This window comes from Denticeps clupeoides, chromosome 4, assembly GCF_900700375.1.
Source record: "Denticeps clupeoides chromosome 4, fDenClu1.1, whole genome shotgun sequence".
In the NCBI taxonomy this organism is placed as follows: domain Eukaryota; kingdom Metazoa; phylum Chordata; class Actinopteri; order Clupeiformes; family Denticipitidae; genus Denticeps; species Denticeps clupeoides.
In genome coordinates this window covers 19,170,262-19,187,322 of record NC_041710.1, presented here as the reverse complement: position 1 = coordinate 19,187,322, position 17,061 = coordinate 19,170,262, and the positions used below count along the sequence as shown (strand labels likewise).

The 17,061-nt window shown below is 40.5% G+C and overlaps 2 protein-coding genes across 7 annotated transcripts; one reads left to right on the top strand and one right to left on the bottom strand.

Moving 5' to 3' along the window:
- The first annotated feature begins 4,509 nt into the window (after nucleotides 1-4,509).
- fam151a (family with sequence similarity 151 member A) lies at nucleotides 4,510-7,527 on the top strand. The gene is made up of 8 exons (XM_028975738.1): nucleotides 4,510-4,666; nucleotides 4,876-5,019; nucleotides 5,159-5,308; nucleotides 5,488-5,647; nucleotides 5,748-5,972; nucleotides 6,079-6,215; nucleotides 6,663-6,797; nucleotides 6,881-7,527. Exons 1-8 carry the CDS (start codon nucleotides 4,510-4,512, stop codon nucleotides 7,525-7,527), a joined length of 1,755 nt encoding a protein of 584 aa, XP_028831571.1.
- A 399-nt stretch (nucleotides 7,528-7,926) lies between these two features.
- Nucleotides 7,927-16,438, bottom strand: acot11a (acyl-CoA thioesterase 11a). Of its 6 annotated transcripts, none has more exons than XM_028978351.1 (16): nucleotides 16,151-16,438; nucleotides 14,379-14,574; nucleotides 14,096-14,165; nucleotides 13,296-13,356; nucleotides 12,971-13,072; nucleotides 12,708-12,855; nucleotides 11,325-11,481; nucleotides 10,883-11,002; nucleotides 10,463-10,601; nucleotides 10,315-10,370; nucleotides 9,816-9,882; nucleotides 9,530-9,613; nucleotides 9,214-9,347; nucleotides 8,743-8,874; nucleotides 8,527-8,653; nucleotides 7,927-8,277 (listed from the first exon to the last, which is right to left on the bottom strand). In XM_028978351.1, exons 1-16 carry the CDS (start codon nucleotides 16,262-16,264, stop codon nucleotides 8,236-8,238), a joined length of 1,749 nt encoding a protein of 582 aa, XP_028834184.1. In that variant the 5' UTR covers nucleotides 16,265-16,438; the 3' UTR covers nucleotides 7,927-8,235. The 6 variants fall into 6 exon arrangements, with proteins under 6 accessions (XP_028834184.1, XP_028834182.1, XP_028834181.1 ...); XM_028978349.1 differs by having other exon boundaries at nucleotides 7,927-8,372; nucleotides 14,379-14,571; XM_028978348.1 differs by having other exon boundaries at nucleotides 7,927-8,372; nucleotides 16,151-16,436.
- Between the last annotated feature and the right edge of the window lie 623 nt (nucleotides 16,439-17,061).

The window sequence follows — 17,061 nt, the reverse complement described above, 5'->3', positions numbered from 1 at the left end:
ATATATATATATATATACATACACAGACACACACACACACACACACACACACACAGTCAAATAAATACACACACAAATCAGCAGTCATACATACAGATGACATTTTGATTGAATGAAAAGTAATTAGAAAAAAAATAAATTACTATCTGTACCCAAATTGAACCGACAAGGTTTCAGTTTAAATAAATATCTTATTGGTCAATAACATTATAATATTACTACTGCAGACAGTTATTATTGTCAGAAGCATCTCAAATAGGCACAGAATTGTGTCAATTAGTGGAGTTTTTCGGGAAAATTGAACGCAACAAGTGAATAAACATGCAATATTGACATTTTATGCTAGAATTTATTTCAGGAATAATGTGAAAAGTATAAATGAATGTTTAAAAGGATTAACCTGTAACACAAAAATGGACACTATTTAGTACTCCTCTTAAATGTCTTAATGGAAGACATTTTAATGGAATGTACTTTTCAGCACCCTCCTCATAATTAAAAACAGTGCCAATATGTGTCTTGCACACAGGTATTAGAACCATCAAACGCTTGGGTCATTATTGGAAGATTTATGGAAATACAGGTCCTCTTTGAGAGTTTAATATGTAAATAAATTTAGTTAAATCTCCACCAAAATGTGTTAAGCTATTGGGTTCAGAAACATTTGATATTCATTTGCTAATTGGTGTAAGTGTTCATCATCCAATTTTACCTTCACAGACATTTGCTGCTGAATTGGGCTGTTGAATCAATTTGGCATCTCTGTGCATCCTTACCGCCTTATCCTATGGACTTTCTGAGCGTGACTGGATTGTGAATGGCAATGCAATTATAATGAGTTTAGACAGTTCATCTTCCCTCCCACACTCCTTACCCCATACTCCCCATACACATATGTAGGAATACAAAGCTGTGACTGTATTCTGTCTGCCATAACGGTGTATGTTCAACATAGACATCAGACATCAATCTCTGTATCTCAACAATCTCTTGGTTTGAAATCTCTACAAAATCTCACAGCGGTGGCCTAGCGGTAAAGGAAGTGGCCCCATAATCAGAAGGTTGCCGGTTCGAATCCCAATCCGCCAAGGTGCCACTGAGGTGCCACTGAGCAAAACACCGTCCCCACACACTGCTCCCCCCAGGCGCCTGTCATGGCCGCCCACTGCTCACCAAGGGTGATGATTAAATGCAGAGGACACATTTCAGTGTGCACACCGTGTGCTGTGCTGCAGTGTTTCACAATCTCTTCACTTTCTTTCACTTTCACTCCAAGGGGACACGTCACCCACATAGGGCACTGTAATGAGCATATTTACATTTTGGCTTACATCATGGTAACTCTATGGTTTTCACTGGTTCTCACTGATTGGATGCTTCCAAATGTAACGGTCATTGCTGCATGTTCCTTCCTTGAAATATTTAGAACTTTTACAAAAATTCTAAAGTAAAAGTGAAAAAAAAAATTAGCTAATCTTCATCTGATTCACATAATCTCCTAAATGTATGAAAATTTGGTTGTGACATTCTGCTTTAAAATTCAATGTCAATTGAACATTTAATGTGGCCTTATAATGACTGTACAGTCCACATATTGTGTTATTCTGATACAAAAGGTCCTACACTTGATAAACATGATCACTATAGGACAACGGCAGCCTGGGAGAGGCGATATGACTCCCGTGTTACAGGTAAATGGAGGCATAGAGGAGGCTGGGGAAACTTGCACACCAGCTCTGTGCTGACTGATGGATCTAATCAGGGATTAGCGACGCGCTGCGGTGGTGGTGGCGGCGGCACACAGCTGCCGGGCAGAGAGGACCAAAGGTTAAACCCTCAGGAGCGAAGACGAGATTCATTTATTTTTTTATTTTGTCTTGCCTTTCAGGGGTACCCTCTCATCTCTGACGTTGCATTTAATTCTAATTAGAGCCCAAAGCGTTGCTTTGACTCCAACTACCCCCATTATTATTTACTCTTTTTTCAAACATGGCAAAACTATATTTTCCTTGACTTTCGGAGTTAAAATAATTTAATCTCATTTTAATTTGAGAATGGCCGCACAGTGGCACCAGTTAGCGACGTTTACATGATTTCCCATGTTTGCGCTGGTTTTCTCCCGCAATCTAAAGGCATGCATGTACTAAAAAAAAAGTGAAAGTGAAGTGATACACAGCAGCACAGCACACAGTGCACAGAGTGAAATGTATCCTCTGCATTTATCCCATCACCCCTAGTGAGCAGTGGGCAGCCATGGCAGGCGCCCAGGGAGCAGTGTGTGGGGATTGCTCAGTGGCACCTTGGCAGATCGGGATTCTAACTGGCAACCTTCTGATTACGCCAGACCACCACTGCCCCTAAAATGGTGTTTCTGTCTGGTTCAGAGGCCCTCTCGAGGGTTATGCAACTGTGATAACCGCTAAACTATAGAAACTCACTAGGTGGAACCCTGAGTTGGACTAAGTGGTTATAGAAAGCGAGTTCATTTAAGACTGAGGGAATGGGAGAGCAAGGACTCCATCATTTGTCGACTGTTTATCAGTACATCTTAACATTTTATCATTATATTGTGACTCATATCTCTGGAAGTTTGAGGAAATGGCTAACTAACATTGTACATATAACTCACTCATAACCTCACAAAGCAAATCCTTAAGAGATATCATGGAAAAAATATTTAAAATATTTAAATCTGCAGAGATGGTTGTCCTTCTGAATCCTATGTCCTCCGAGGACCTCTGGAGCTCTGACAGAGTGACCATCTCCCTGATCGCTCTGTGTCAAGGGACTGTCCAAAGGCACACATATTCCTGATCTGAAAACAGGAAGCAGAAGAGCAGGGAGAAGAGAGCACTTTAACTGGTTGCGTTATTCAGGTCAAAACGTACGACAGACAAGGGCAATAAGGAATAAGGCTGTAACATAACAAAATGTGGAAAATGGGATGTGCTCTAAATACTTTCTGGATGCACTGTAGTTATAGCAACGAGGTGTACACTCTCCCAAAAAAATGTAGACAGCAATGATACCTTTAAATTGCATTTTAAATTGTTTTTGATTGTGTCCACATAAAAGGAAACAATTATCATGCTCTTAATTTGGTTTTATATATTTGAACGTTTTTTTAATGGGCAAATAAATGGAGCATTAAATTTGTCTTGTCCTTTTTTTGCTGATCCAAAAATTATCCGATTCATGACTTAAAACTGATCCTTAAAACCGATTTGTGATCCGATCCTAAGATGAGCTTTTGATCCATTGCACTACTTCTCATAAATCAGTCCAGATTAAATCATTGAATCATATTAAATCATCTTAACCAAAATCCTAGACACTGTTGTTGACACTGTTGTTGATTTTTTTAAATGATAAAAAAAAAGAAAATATATTACAATATTCAAAATGACAATACATTAAGATTCTTGCATATTTTTATCCCATTTAAATCAATCAATAAATTAAAATAAATAAATCATCATACATTTACTGTAAAGAATATTGTTTTGAATCCTGTTACATTAACATGAATGTCCTTAAAACAATGTCTATGAAATAATAATGAGTGACATATTGTGGTATGTAAGGATACAGCTTTAACAGCAGGGGGAGCCAATACAAAGATGACAATAACCGGTCATTCGCCGTATCTCCCTATTTCACTACAGATCAGAAAGACTTTTTAATATGTCAGGTTTTATTTTATTTTAGGGATGTTACCAAGAGCTCTTCTACTTTTCTTAAAGCCTTTACCTAAACACACAGTAACTCACAGTAAGTGAATTTTGTCAAGATCTGTTTATAGCCTTTTTAATGTCTTACCCAATAAATTGCATGGTTTCATCATATGCATCATCCAGTCAATAATTCTTTTCAACTTTTTCATCCAGATATTTATATGGTGCCCTCTAATTTATGGACTTTGTTATTAGATAGACAGTCAGACAAAATGCTCATCTGGGAGAGGAGGTGATAAATCAGTGCACTATAAAATACACAAAAAGGTTCAGCAGGCAACACTGACTGAATATGAAATGAAATATTAAAAGGGTGGACTGGAAAAGTATTAATCAGTTGTGCCAATGAGCCACAGAAGAATAAAAAAGAAGGAAAGGATTAAAGCATGTTTCAGTGCTGTCAAAGCACTAAATAGCACCAAAATATCACATAACATCACTCATTGAATTAAAACTTCCATTACTTTAAATGGTTCTGGCCACTCTGATAAGATACTCACTGACTTGGCCTTGTTATTTGAATTCAAATTTAAATATTTTGGTCAGCAAAAAAATGAATAGTTGATTCATTATCCAAGGTTAGAGTCGTTTGCGAATTTGCTACACTCAGATAAAGCAAATTGCCGTGTAATCCAAGCACCAAGAACACAAAGGGTTATCTCTGATATATCTGATCTGTGCTCTACAGATAATGGCTCCTGTAAGCATACGGACTCATGCACACTCTCACTGTGTCTGAATCATTCTCCAAACCCCTGGGATACTTCAAAAAGACATGGAAACGAAAGAGGGGGCAAAAGAGGACAAGGAGCAAGCGTCGAAGACCATCTGCGGCATTTCTAGTAGAAAGCTGTTTTTGATGCTTTGCATTGGTTTTGGCATCTCTCTGCTCACTGTAACCCTAGTTTCTGTTGCTGTGATTCTGAATCAAGGTAAACCCTATCTGGCATTTAATTTCACATGGCAGGAATCAAACAAGTGTCCAATGAATAAGAAATAAGCAAAACCCTGCAAATGCTATGTTTGCTATATTCACTATCTTGATGCGTTGTTTATTGTATTAGCTTTCGAATTGTAATAATGCTCCATTTATATTTTGAACTAATTGTAAATGTCAACATGTTGATTTAAAACATTGCAGGGTCTTCTGACATTCCATTTGCCACAGATGGAGACATGCTAGACTTTCTTGTGAGACATAAACAGATCTCAGAGAAGGATGGACTGTTTGCCACCTGGTATCACTCAGCCAACAGCATAGATGAGATGAATGCAGCTTTGCAAAGTAAAAGTTAACACCTCTAAATTAGCACAAATATGTTTTAGCATATTTTTTTCAAAATTTGTGTATTTCCACTAATTTAACAATATCATTTTTTTGTTTTTTTCTTTTTTATTTATGGATGAACACTTGCCTAACCCAGGTTCAGCCATGGTTCTGGAGGCTGACGTGAACATAGAAGGATACGGCACAACCAACCAGACCAACGTTCCAATCATGGCCCACCCACCCAACATCTACAGCGACAACACCCTGCAGGAATGGCTGGATGCAGTTCTTAAGTCAAAGAAAGGTGCAAACACTTTTTAACACTTCTGGTTTTACCAGTGCAGAAAAGGAGATTATTGTTTTCACTGTAGTCACACAAATGGTGTTAATAACCAGTTAATTAATGTTTTTAACACTTTAAACCTTCTACCGAATACAGTAATGCAGTAATACAGTAAACCCAAATTTCCTTGCTTTTAATAGGGATTAAACTGGATTTTAAAAGTCTTCAATCTGTGGAGCCTTCGCTGGATATTCTGAGGGTAAAAAATCAGAGTGGCATCAACCGCCCAGTGTGGTTAAATGCGGACATCATGCATGGTCCTAATGTGCCAGGAATTGTTCCTGTAGTCGATGCCACTAGGTCAGTAGTTGAATAACAAACTTTAATTACATCAACATATTAGATCAACGATAAATTTAAATTGCTAACCTGTAAATTATTTATTTCTGTCTAATTAAAGGTTTTTAAAAGTCATTCAACAAAAATTCCCACAAGTCACAATCTCACCAGGATGGAAGGTGCTCTACATTCCAATCTTCCCAAATGTGACATACACGCACGCCATGGTAGAAAAAATGTATAAGGCTATCCAGCAGGTTCCACAAAAGGTCACTTTCCCCATTCTTGCCTTAATGGCCAGGAGAGGGTGGCCTCACATCAGCTGGTTGCTCAGCCAATCTTCCAGGTAACTCTTGCTCATCGATGCTTTCTAACTTAAATATTTAATGTAGTCCTTATACGTCCTTACTTTAGATAAGAGAAAATGTCTGTTATTTGACTTAATCAAACAGGTTCAGTCTGACACTCTGGCAGGGGAAAGAGAACCCAACAGTGAAGGACCTTCTGTTCATTCGGGACAATAGCAGTCCACAACGCATCTACTACGATATCTATGAACCTGTGCTCTCTCAATTTAAAGAAGCTGCAAGTGAGTGTGAACTGTTTACATTGTGCAATGCCTAAAATGAAATGAAAGTGAAGTGATTGTCACACGTGATACACAGCAGCACAGCACACAGTGAAATTTGTCCTCTGCATTTAACCCATCACCCTGAGTGAGCAGTGGGCAGCCATGACAGGGGAGCAGTGTGTGGGGACGGTGCTTTGCTCAGTGGCACCTCAGTGGTACCTTGGCAGATCGGGATTCGAACCAGCAGCCTTATGATTATGGGGCTGCTTCCTTAACCACTAGGCCACCACTGCCTAATGTATTCAAGCATTTTTTATGAAATACAGCATAATCTAACTTGAGAAGAGATGAGAAGGAACTACAGGGCAGATGTCGGTCTGCTTGGTTCTCTGATCTGCACTCATAATTTGTTATAAACTTTAGTCATAAATCATTGCACATATGTCTTGCTGTTGTGTTGTATAGAACAAAGAGACCGACTCAGGCTGTTCTATCCAGGAGGGGACCTGATTGATTATTTTAGGCCTGAGAACAAAAATGGCAGCAACATCCAGTGGGAAACAGTTGCTGGCAGAGCATCACTACTGTCATTGCTTAGAGGTACACCAGCTTATGAAGTAATGCTACGTTTCCAAAAAAAAATGTATTTGAACATGTACATGAAAGATCTGATTATTCTTTAGAGCGTTCTGGTGGTATGCTGGCCATTTCAGTCGTATCTAGAACGGATGGAAGGGTGGAAAGGAATAGGGTGGAAAGCCCAGTGGTGGAGGGATCAGACACCGAGCTTTCTCTTCAAGAGTGTCTGCACTTCATCTTCACCTGCACAAATCCCTGGGGCGTTTACCTGCATTTCAAGTCACACAGTCAGCTGAAACCCTCCCTGAGGTTACTCAGCAAAATGTATGATGAGGACCTTCTGCATCATCCTATTTGGGTCAGCATGGAAGTGTCTCATGGGGCCTTTCAGACTCCAGGATACATGAGTGGTGTTGAATTCATTAACACAGTTGAAGAGATCTTCCCATACGTGACACTGGCTCCTTCTTGGCCTAAGGAAGCCCTAGGAGGAGGCTATACTCCAGCCCTGATTGTGGACATGCTGCATCTCCTTGGTGGGGTTCATCAGATGGTGTCTCTCCAGTTGAATACAAAGGTTCTAAGTCAGTTGACCAGATTCCATCATCCTCTGAATCTTCCATCAAGATTCTCCATTACACTTGATCAGGAGCCTGCGACAAGCTATACTTGGCAACAGAGACTGAAGTGCATGTGGGGATTAGTTAACCAGCAAAAACTCTTTTTCAGGCCTTCTGGCTTCAACCCTTAATGGATTACATGTTGACCCCAACCCCTGTTCCAGAGCACAGAAAACATAACATGGCAGTGCCAAGACATAAACAACAGCCTGTGTCAATCTGGCCCCTCACGTTACATTTTGTGGATGTCCACACGAAAAGATCCATTAATGATGACACTAAACAAATCAAAAAAGAAAGAAGACACTGGTAGATTGTACCCACTGTCTTATGATTAGACACCTCAGGCAATGTGAGTGTAGCTTACTCTCATACTGTAATGTTTGTAATAAGTGTAAGCCTGATAGTTCTTTTAACCTTGTATTTGACTCATCTGTGTTAGAATAAAAAGTTCAGCAATTTCATATACGTTTCATTTTTTTCATAAAATAGGTTACATTTTTTTTTAACTGAGCACACAAACACAAAAATTGCCAATGAATCTGATGGTGGTGTATTTATATCTACATTAATATGAACATTAATGTTGACATTATTGAATACCTACAACATACTAAGAAGATATTTTAACTTATTATTACATTATTAAAATATTATTAATTAATGTTTTTTGTGTAGCATGTCCAGCATTTGGAATCAAAGGGGTATAAAATGCAAATACAGCAAAAGTATTTCAGTACTATATGACACAAGAAAAAAAGAGACAAGAGGTAAAAACCATAATGTTGGTGAGTGCAGGTGAGTGTGCTTTTCACTGAGCACTGGAGCTAGAAGTGATGTTAGATGACATGTCTTTGTTCTTCAAAAGGAACTGGCTGCACCTGCAAAAGGTAGAATAGAAGCTGGACGAGAGGCCTGCGATATCAGTCGAGATGTAGGGCAACACGCCGGAACTGGCCTGGTTATAGTAGGAAATCTAGGAGCCCAAAAAAAATTTATCTGAGAAAAAAGTTGCCTTTTTAAAAAAATGTAAATAATAGTAGGACTAATCACTTTCATAAGTAAATGTCCACTGTCTTAAAAAAAAAAAAAAAAAAAAAAAGCAAAAATGCCATTAGACAACATCTTACCTTTGAAACAGTATTGGACACCTCGTATATCGTAAAGCCAGCACACATGACCTCCCCTCGGTTGAAGTCTTCTGTCGGAAGGTGAGTGGGAAGAGTAACAGAACGCAGTGCAACAACATATGGGTCCCTGCAAGGAGACAAACATGACAAACCGAAATCAGTGGGAATTAAGTGAACGATCTGTGATGTCACCACTTAAAATGCCACTTCACTTACCCCTTATCACATGGGGGTCTCCTGGAGGCTAAAAGAATAAAATCTTGGACTTTTCCCTCCTTGCTAACTGAAGGAGTGACCACACGATAGATCACGTCATCCTCATCAACCTGGTTTATCATCTCACACAGCCTTTATGAACAAAAGATTTTGGTCAAGAATTCAAGAACTATTCATTACTGTAGTGTAGCATTTATCTATTCGTGGGATAGAATTGTTTTTCCTGTTTTTATTGCCAACCACGTTTCCTGCCCATTAACCTAATCCTGTGCAGATTGTGCAGATGATACAGTGATACAGAAGTCTTTTTCCAAACTAGGGACTCACATGTGACCCCTACTGTCTAGGCTGTATTTGTTTTAACCAAAAACCGAAATCAGTATCTAAATATCTGCAAGTAAAGCATGGCTGGAAAGAAAATGTTCCGAAATATTGGCAAAGATGATGATTGCCTACATCTAGGCAACTTACTTGTAATGTTTGTCCCACTCCTGTCTGCGACTGAGATCAGAGAGCAGCAGGAAGGCTCGCTCTGCGGGAACCTCCATCTCTGACTCAATTCTAAAGCAGAGGAACCTGTTCTCCTCCTTAGTATACAAGGTAACCTACAGATGGAGGAAATGTTTGGCAGTGTGTGCAAGGAGCTATAAGCTCACAAATATAAGTCACATAATTACAACACGGCTGCCCACTTCTCACAAAATTTTGTTGTGTACACCATTTGCTGTGCTATCACAATGACAACAACAATCATTTTTAAGGAGTTCGGTGAGTTTGAAGAACTCACCTTATTTTTCTCATGGCTTAACACCCAGTTTTTTCTAGTGGCCAGTGTCTTCAGGGCAAACACGTTGTTGTAACTGAGGTACACCTGTGGAGAGTACATTATGACAAGTACTCATGCCATAGGTCTAATGTGAATGAATAGATTTTATCTCCCATCCTTAGGTAAATCATGGTCTTGTAGCCCATAAAATTCTAGCCATGATGACACTTTGACCACAGATTAAAGGTTCAGTGGGTGTGCTGTGATCTTTCTGTGCTGGTGCACGGCAGTCAACACGCGATGTTACCTGGTTGCTGGGGTCCCAAGGAACAGACAGGGGAACCTCAGTTTGTTTACAGGAAATGATGTACTTCCTAAAACGATAACACAGTTTTAAATCTCCAATACTGTATCATACCGCCTGGAGTCTGTTATCTCAATCCACTGACTGCTGAATCATGTTTGAAAAACACTTGGATAATAAAGATGAAATACATGTGAAATACTTTGAAGTGTAATGTACTGATAATCAACATCCCTTTGGTTCAACAACATGATACCTAGCAATAACACTGCAGCAGAATTAAAAAAAAAAAAAAAAAAAAAAAAAAAAGAGAGTGCCAAGTTGAGCAACAAAGTGTTGCATGATGATAGACCATAAAAGTGATTCAGTAGCTCCACCTTGAGGTAGAAACACACCAGTCAAAAAACACTCCAGGCATACATCAATATACTTGATGGTCTTGCCTTTGTTCAGAAAAGAACCGTAAAATGGTTGATAATTAATCAGAGGTTCAGAACCTAACCTGTCTAAACGTATTTTCTTTCTAGCAATGGCCTCCTGGAATCTTCTCTTTCCATCCTATCAGAAAAAAAATGTCAATTTGATAAAGCAGTCGACCAGTTAGCTAGATAATGCTTCATAATGTTCCATATGCAAAAAAAAATTATTACCTTAGGTTCAGGTCGAATTGGAGGCAAAGGTTGTGGTGTCCCCTCATCATCTAGCACCTCAAAGGTCATGAAGGCACTGTTAATGTGCCGAAGAGGCTCTTCACCCTTGTAGGCCTCTGCACAGACGCCTACCTCCATACTGTCCAATCAGATGAGCATGGAGAATTTTTGATGGCAAGAGTGAACTTTTTGGTGAACTCTTTAAGCATGGATGTTGGCTGCAACGTAACACCTTTAAACAATACTGACCGAGACATGAGACTTCAACTGATCACCCTGCCTCTGGGGTGATCAGGACTCACGCACCTGTCAACTGGCATCACCGGACTAGTCTAGGTGAGCCAGGGAGTGACATTTGCTATATGGTTAGACTAGCTTCCCTCTACACACATTAAGCAACGTAAATTGAAGGAAACATACCTGTTCATATAAGTGTTGTTGACAATGGCTTTAAGGACCAAGCGGTCCCCAACACTGGATGGCCCTCTGAAGTGAAACATGTCAATGGTCCTCAAGGTGGGATGTGCGTTGCATAGACGGCTGCAGAAAGGAAGCAGCACTTTATATAACATAACTGAACATTTTTAAAAAAAGATACTTTTTTCGATACACAAATACAAAATGGAGTTTATATATTAACTTGACAAAAGTGCCTAGATCTTCACTGTGTTTTCTGACCCTGGCCCAATTTAATGAGATGACATGATAGCTTAGGTAAATATTAACTCGGAGTAGTGGGTTTTTCAAGCAAAGATAAAAAGAAATCAATAAAAGGAAACATTAAGGAAGCCGGTCTAAAAACCAAAATGTTTTAGGACCTTTTTGACATTGTCTTTCTTGCCATAACTTCAGTGCACTTCACCTGGCAGCTATTGTGGCCACATTTTCCATCCAAGCCATTATCTGACCTCCAAACGTGTTGACCTGGTGGTTGGCATGAGGGGGGAGAACCAGCTCAACGCTCTCAACTCTGGTTCTCTCAGCCGGCACAGTTGTTTGAATCGCATGGCACTCAGCCTCTGCCACAAAATACACACACAGACATAAAAGCAGCAAATAAATGGGTGGTGTAGAAGCCTGGCGGGTAACACAAACCCCACTTGCTACCATTCTGTCCCTGAGCAAGACACTTAACCCTGAGTTTTTCCACGGCGACCTGTAAGGCGCTCTGGATAAGGGCGTCTGCTAAATGCCATAAATGTAAATGTACAGTACAGCTGTACAGTAAGGCGCCACATTACTAGACAACACACCCAGTCATGACACAGCAGTTGTGAAAGCCAACCTGAATCACCAGTCACATGGCAAATACCACAGAGAACTGAAAAGAACTGCCTGGTGCCAAAGTCGACAGCAGGAGAGATACTGTATTAGCATGTTCTTCACTGAAACTTTTAATACAGAAACTAAGCACATTTTCAGTGCTTTTGTTTAAGTAATAAATAGTTCCAGTTATAGTTCCAGTTACTACTGGCTCAGCATTGCAGAAAAATTATCAGAACTGGCGGAGGAGTTCGAAATTGGAGAAAAACATCTGCAATTAATGGCATATTTACAAGAAAAACTAGGATATTCTCTGACATCGTAACAAACGTATAAGAATTAAACACCTCCAGAGATTAAATTAAGAAAAATAAAATTATAACGACTGTAAAGTGATACATTTTGCACACCTCATGCCCATGGTACTTAAGAGGTAAAACATAGCTGGAGCAGGTAAGTGTGCTGAAGAGTCGTTTAGATTTACAGCATTTATCAGGCACCCTTATCCAGAGCGACTTAGTAGTTACAGGGACAGCCCCCCTGGAGCAAAGTGGAGCAAAGGAGTTAAGTGTCTTGCTCAGGGACACAATGGTAGTAAGTGGGATTTGAACCTGGGTCTTCTGGTTCATAAGCGCGTGTGTTACCCACTAGGCTACTGCCACCCTACACAGTGGCAGCTTTTTCATGTGGCACACGGCCCGGTTTTAACATGAAATACATCTATATGAGGTCAGCTAGCAGCCTGCTGTCCTTGGCAACACTTGAAACCAGTGCTGCTTGGGACATCAGTCCAAGTCTTCACTTTTCAAAGTGAGCAAAGCACTGGAAGTTTATTTGGGACATCTCTGTCAAAATTGAGCAGCATGATGAATCCCTGGCAACACACAGTCATGCTGTGAGAAATGGGAACATTTTTCATGCAAATATGTGATTTCAATATCCGACTTATCCGTATTCTTGAAAATTTACAGACAACACACACCCTCAGCAATGCTTTCCTGGAAGGCTGTGTTGTTAAGAATGTCTGTCATGATGTCATCGTGGATTAGCCTCATCCTCCTCCTCTCTGCTGCAATGCTGTACTCCACCTGCTCAGCCTGAGTGTGAGGTACCAGTGGCTTCAACACCACCTACACACAAATACACATACACACGACACGACTAAACCAAATACTGCAAACCATTTTATCAAGTAAAAACAATACATATAAAAATATCATGCAACCGTCAAATGCTTCTCCTCACCTTCTGTTCATCAGCTCGCCGTGCCACGAAAGTGGCAAATGCATGACATACTTTCCAGCATCTGTCTGTGAACAGATCCTCACACGTCACATCAATGCCCACCTGAAAGCAAGAGCTCCCATCACTCCAGCACACATAACAGTCCAGAAGAGGAAAAGAAGAAAAGGCCTTTCGATAAACTGCAGAGTTAATAGCGGTTTACTAACTGCTGAACTGTGCAGTTAATGCAGTTGTATACAGTTACTGAGTAATCAATCATAATGTTAATAATGAAACAAAATCAAAAGTAGATTCTTTGAAAGTAGATGCGATCTTTAGACATTACCTCCATGCTGGAGTTGAAAGCTCGATTGACTTTGGCCTTGATGTTGACTACTTGTCCAACTCTTTAAAAAAAATAAAAATAATAATAATAATTGAAAATATTCAACTTAATAAATGTACTTATAGGAATTATTTAATATATAATGAAAAACAAGCAATCATGTGATATTTTAGTGCATGGTGCATGATCCCTGTACTCTGTTTACACATTTTCAGCCTTGCTCCGGTGAATCTCCCTCCATTAACCACAGCCATTAGTGCTTGCCGTGCTCCTGCCTGGTCCTTCCAGTCGAGCAGACGCAATAATCTAAGAGCCTTGTTTTAGATGCCAGCTCTGCATATCCAAGCCTGGAGCTTGTGCTGCGTCAGCCACCACGACTGGCAACATTATTTGAGTTAATTGCACCTACATCAGCAAAGTTTAGGATTAATGCAGTGGAGATCTCATGCAGATAAATTACCAAGCCACTCATAACGACAAATGTAACAGGATGTCAGTGAAAAAGCAACAGGTAAGTGGGAGTGTAATCACAATTATACCTCTATACCATTTTGGTTTTTTAGATTAATTCAAAATAATTTCTCAGGATTGCACTAGTCACTAGTCACTAGTCACTAGTCTGATTTAAAGAAAAACTCTTGGAGAAGTAATTGGAAGGTTTGGAATAATATATGGAGTTTAATGACTTTTGAGATTTTTTATGCATTTAATGGTGATTTTTGAGAACAAATGTGAGCTTTTTATAATGTGAGCTATAATCAGCGATAAAATCATCAATTTTCAGAAACAAACGTATTCACCCAATAGTGTGCTCAAAATAAATGTCATCCATGGATGCTGTCACACAAGGGCACCCAGCATGTCTTTCAGCTGCAATGAGACAGGGAAAAAAAACTCATTAGATTGCCTGAATTTCAGGCAATGCAGCAGACTGCAGCAGTTTTTCCTGAATTGTTTCCAGTCCGTTCAGGCGAAGAGCAACGCAGTCCACAAATATTGCCGCTCATTTCAGAAATCTTTGGACCAGGACCCTCCAAGCAAACACCACAAGTGTGGCTCTACGTGAGCAGCAGCTGTGCTCACCAGAGAGGCAGGCCGTCGAGTCCATCCACTTCAGCAGCTGCCCCACACTGAGCTCCTGGCAGTGGTTGGCGTGGCAGGGGAGAACAATCTGGCTCATCTTCACCTCAGTGGGGTTTCGGTACACCTCCCCATTCTCCAGGATAAACTCCTCCATCTCCTCTGCTAACCTACTCACTGAGGTCATGACTGCAGCCCGCTGCCAAAGGGAAGTAATTAGAAATGAAAATTACCTGTAGGAAAAAATACCTGTAGAATTTGCCACAACCTTTATACTTTTACAATAAAAGCTACAGGGTATATTGCAGAAATGATCATAGTGAGCAATTATAATACATTCAGAATATGTAACTAAATGCTAAATTAAATGCTTCATGAAAACATACCTTGTGTACCTTTACATTTAGATTTGTGGCATTTTTACATTCACAGCATTTATCAGATGCCCTTATCCAGAGCGACTTACAATCAGTAGTTACAGGGACAGTCTCCACATGGCATTTAGCAGACATACAGCTAGACATAAAGAGAGACTATATGCAAAGTGACAAACTATTAATCCCTATTGAAGTGCAAACCTTACAGTTTACAGTTTTAGGAATACAGCCAGATCCTTCAAAAAAGGATGAGGAAGCCATGCATAGTTCATCTGAACCTCAAGGTGACACGGGAATAAAGCACAGGCATTCAGAGCTCTCAATACACTGCCATCATTTTGCCAATTTCAGTTTTTTTTGCACATGTTTGTCTTGTCTTGTGTGTTTGAAATCTACAATATATGCACTTACATCCTACATGATGTTGTCCAGTTGTCCTGTTCGACCTGTTCGTTTTAAGGAAAACTTTCCCTTTTCTCCAATAGAGATAACTTGTACAGTATTTAAAGCTTTTGTTTTAGTTAAGTGTGTAAATACATACAGTAAAGGCCAAACGTTTGGACACACCCCCTCATTCAATGTGTTTTCTTTATTTTCATGACCATTTACATTGGTAGATACTCACTGAAGGCATCAAAACTATGAATGAACACATGTGGAGATGTGGGGGCTCATCGAGAGAATGCAAAGAGTGTGCAAAGCAGTAATCAGAGCAAAGGGCGGCTATTTTGAAGAAACTAAAATATAAAACATGTTTTCAGTTATTTCACCTTTTTTTGTTAAGTACATAACTCCACATGTGTTCATTCATAGTTTTGATGCCTTCAGTGAGAATCTACCAACATAAATGGTCATGAAAATAAAGAAAACACATTGAATGAGGAGGTGTGTCCAAACTTTTGGCCTGTACTGTATGTATTTTCTTTTATGATTGCACTTTGGGGGGGTCTGTGTGAAACATTATTTCAATACACGGCACACCGTGTATGCTGTTGTACTGACAATAAACCAATCTTGAATCGTGAATACGAGGTCGCAAAATCTCTCCACGAACACTGATGCTGTGTCGAGATGTTATCTGGAAAGTTCTATTCCAAACAGTCCTGTGCTCAAACACGCCCGATCATACAGGTTGTGCCACCTCGCCGCTCTCAGCACCCGCTTTCCAAACATTGCGCAACTCCAGCCGAACGCACAACAACGACACATGAGTGAACTCCGACTGGCGCAGGACGCACATTTATTACCGAATCCGTCCGACGTGCCACATGTTACGCGCGATCGAGGTCTGAAAGGTTTATGAAAAAAGTTTCTGAAAAGTTTTCCGCAAGCCCCGCGCTCGGGTGCGGACAGTTCAGACTGCGTCCGAAGTTAGGCGAGCACGCACCGGCGACCTACCCGCAACGCGGCAGCCCGTGTAGTCCGACGTGTGTACGCACCGCGTCCGGCGCGGTTCCTCTCTTGCTGGAGGAACTGCGGCGGCTGCGGCCCGCGGCGCCGCACTCCTCCCATCCACACGCACGCCGCAGTGATGTCACCGAGGGCAGAACGCCGTGTGTGGAGGAACCGAAAGGATTCGATCCCTGGACTAAATAGGTAAATGTGCACCTCGCGTTATCCGAAACTCGGATCGTAAGGTGTGCGCTCTCCTAATTCGGCAGTCGTATGCAACGTTGCAAATCGTGTGCGTATGGTTTGCATTCGGTGTTTCTGCAGCATTTTGGTAACAGGTAAAATAGCGCGTTCTGGACGGTAGGGGGCACTGCCACTCTGAAAATGATCACAAAACGAATGCCTGGCACCAGATGAAACTTGGCTGAATTTCTGTGCTGGTTTAATTGTGTTGTAGGGGTGAATTAAGCATAGTTTTGCATACTGGTCCGTCTAGCCAATCTGTGTCTGTAGTGCGTGCACTCTTTCAGGCAGAACTTGTACCAATATTACCTATATCAAAGAGGGATTATTTAAAAACCAAAATTACATTTCTGGAGTCAAGGGTGGTCGGAATGGATGGTCTGAATGGGTTTCAGACCATCAGAGGACAGGGTAAACGCGAGTGGTAGGGTGGTAGTAGCCTGGTGGGTAATACACTTGCCTATAAACTACAAGGTTCAAATGCCACTTACTACCATTGTGTCCCTGAGCAAGATACTTAACCCTAAAATGCTCCAGGGGGGGGACTGTCCCTGTAATTACTAATTGTAAGTCGCTCTGGATAAGAGCGACTGATAAATACTGTTAATGTAAATGAGTCAAGTGAACGCAGGATGTCCTCTAGTTAACAAGGAATGCATGCATATAATTAGACT

Bases quoted from the DNA above. Each gene is read 5' to 3' on its own strand.
- acot11a (XM_028978348.1), bottom strand. From the start codon at position 16,264: ATGGGAGGAGTGCGGCGCCGCGGGCCGCAGCCGCCGCAGTTCCTCCAG. The intron at 14,166-14,378 runs GTGAGCACAGCT...GTCTCATTGCAG, and splicing joins CTCGACGGCCTGCCTCTCTG to CTGAAAGACATGCTGGGTGC. The intron at 9,614-9,815 runs GTAACATCGCGT...TACTCTCCACAG, and splicing joins CTTGGGACCCCAGCAACCAG to GTGTACCTCAGTTACAACAA.
- fam151a (XM_028975738.1), top strand. From the start codon at position 4,510: ATGGAAACGAAAGAGGGGGCAAAAGAGGACAAGGAGCAAGCGTCGAAG. The intron at 5,309-5,487 runs GTGCAAACACTT...TGCTTTTAATAG, and splicing joins AGTTCTTAAGTCAAAGAAAG to GGATTAAACTGGATTTTAAA. The intron at 5,973-6,078 runs GTAACTCTTGCT...TTAATCAAACAG, and splicing joins TTGCTCAGCCAATCTTCCAG to GTTCAGTCTGACACTCTGGC.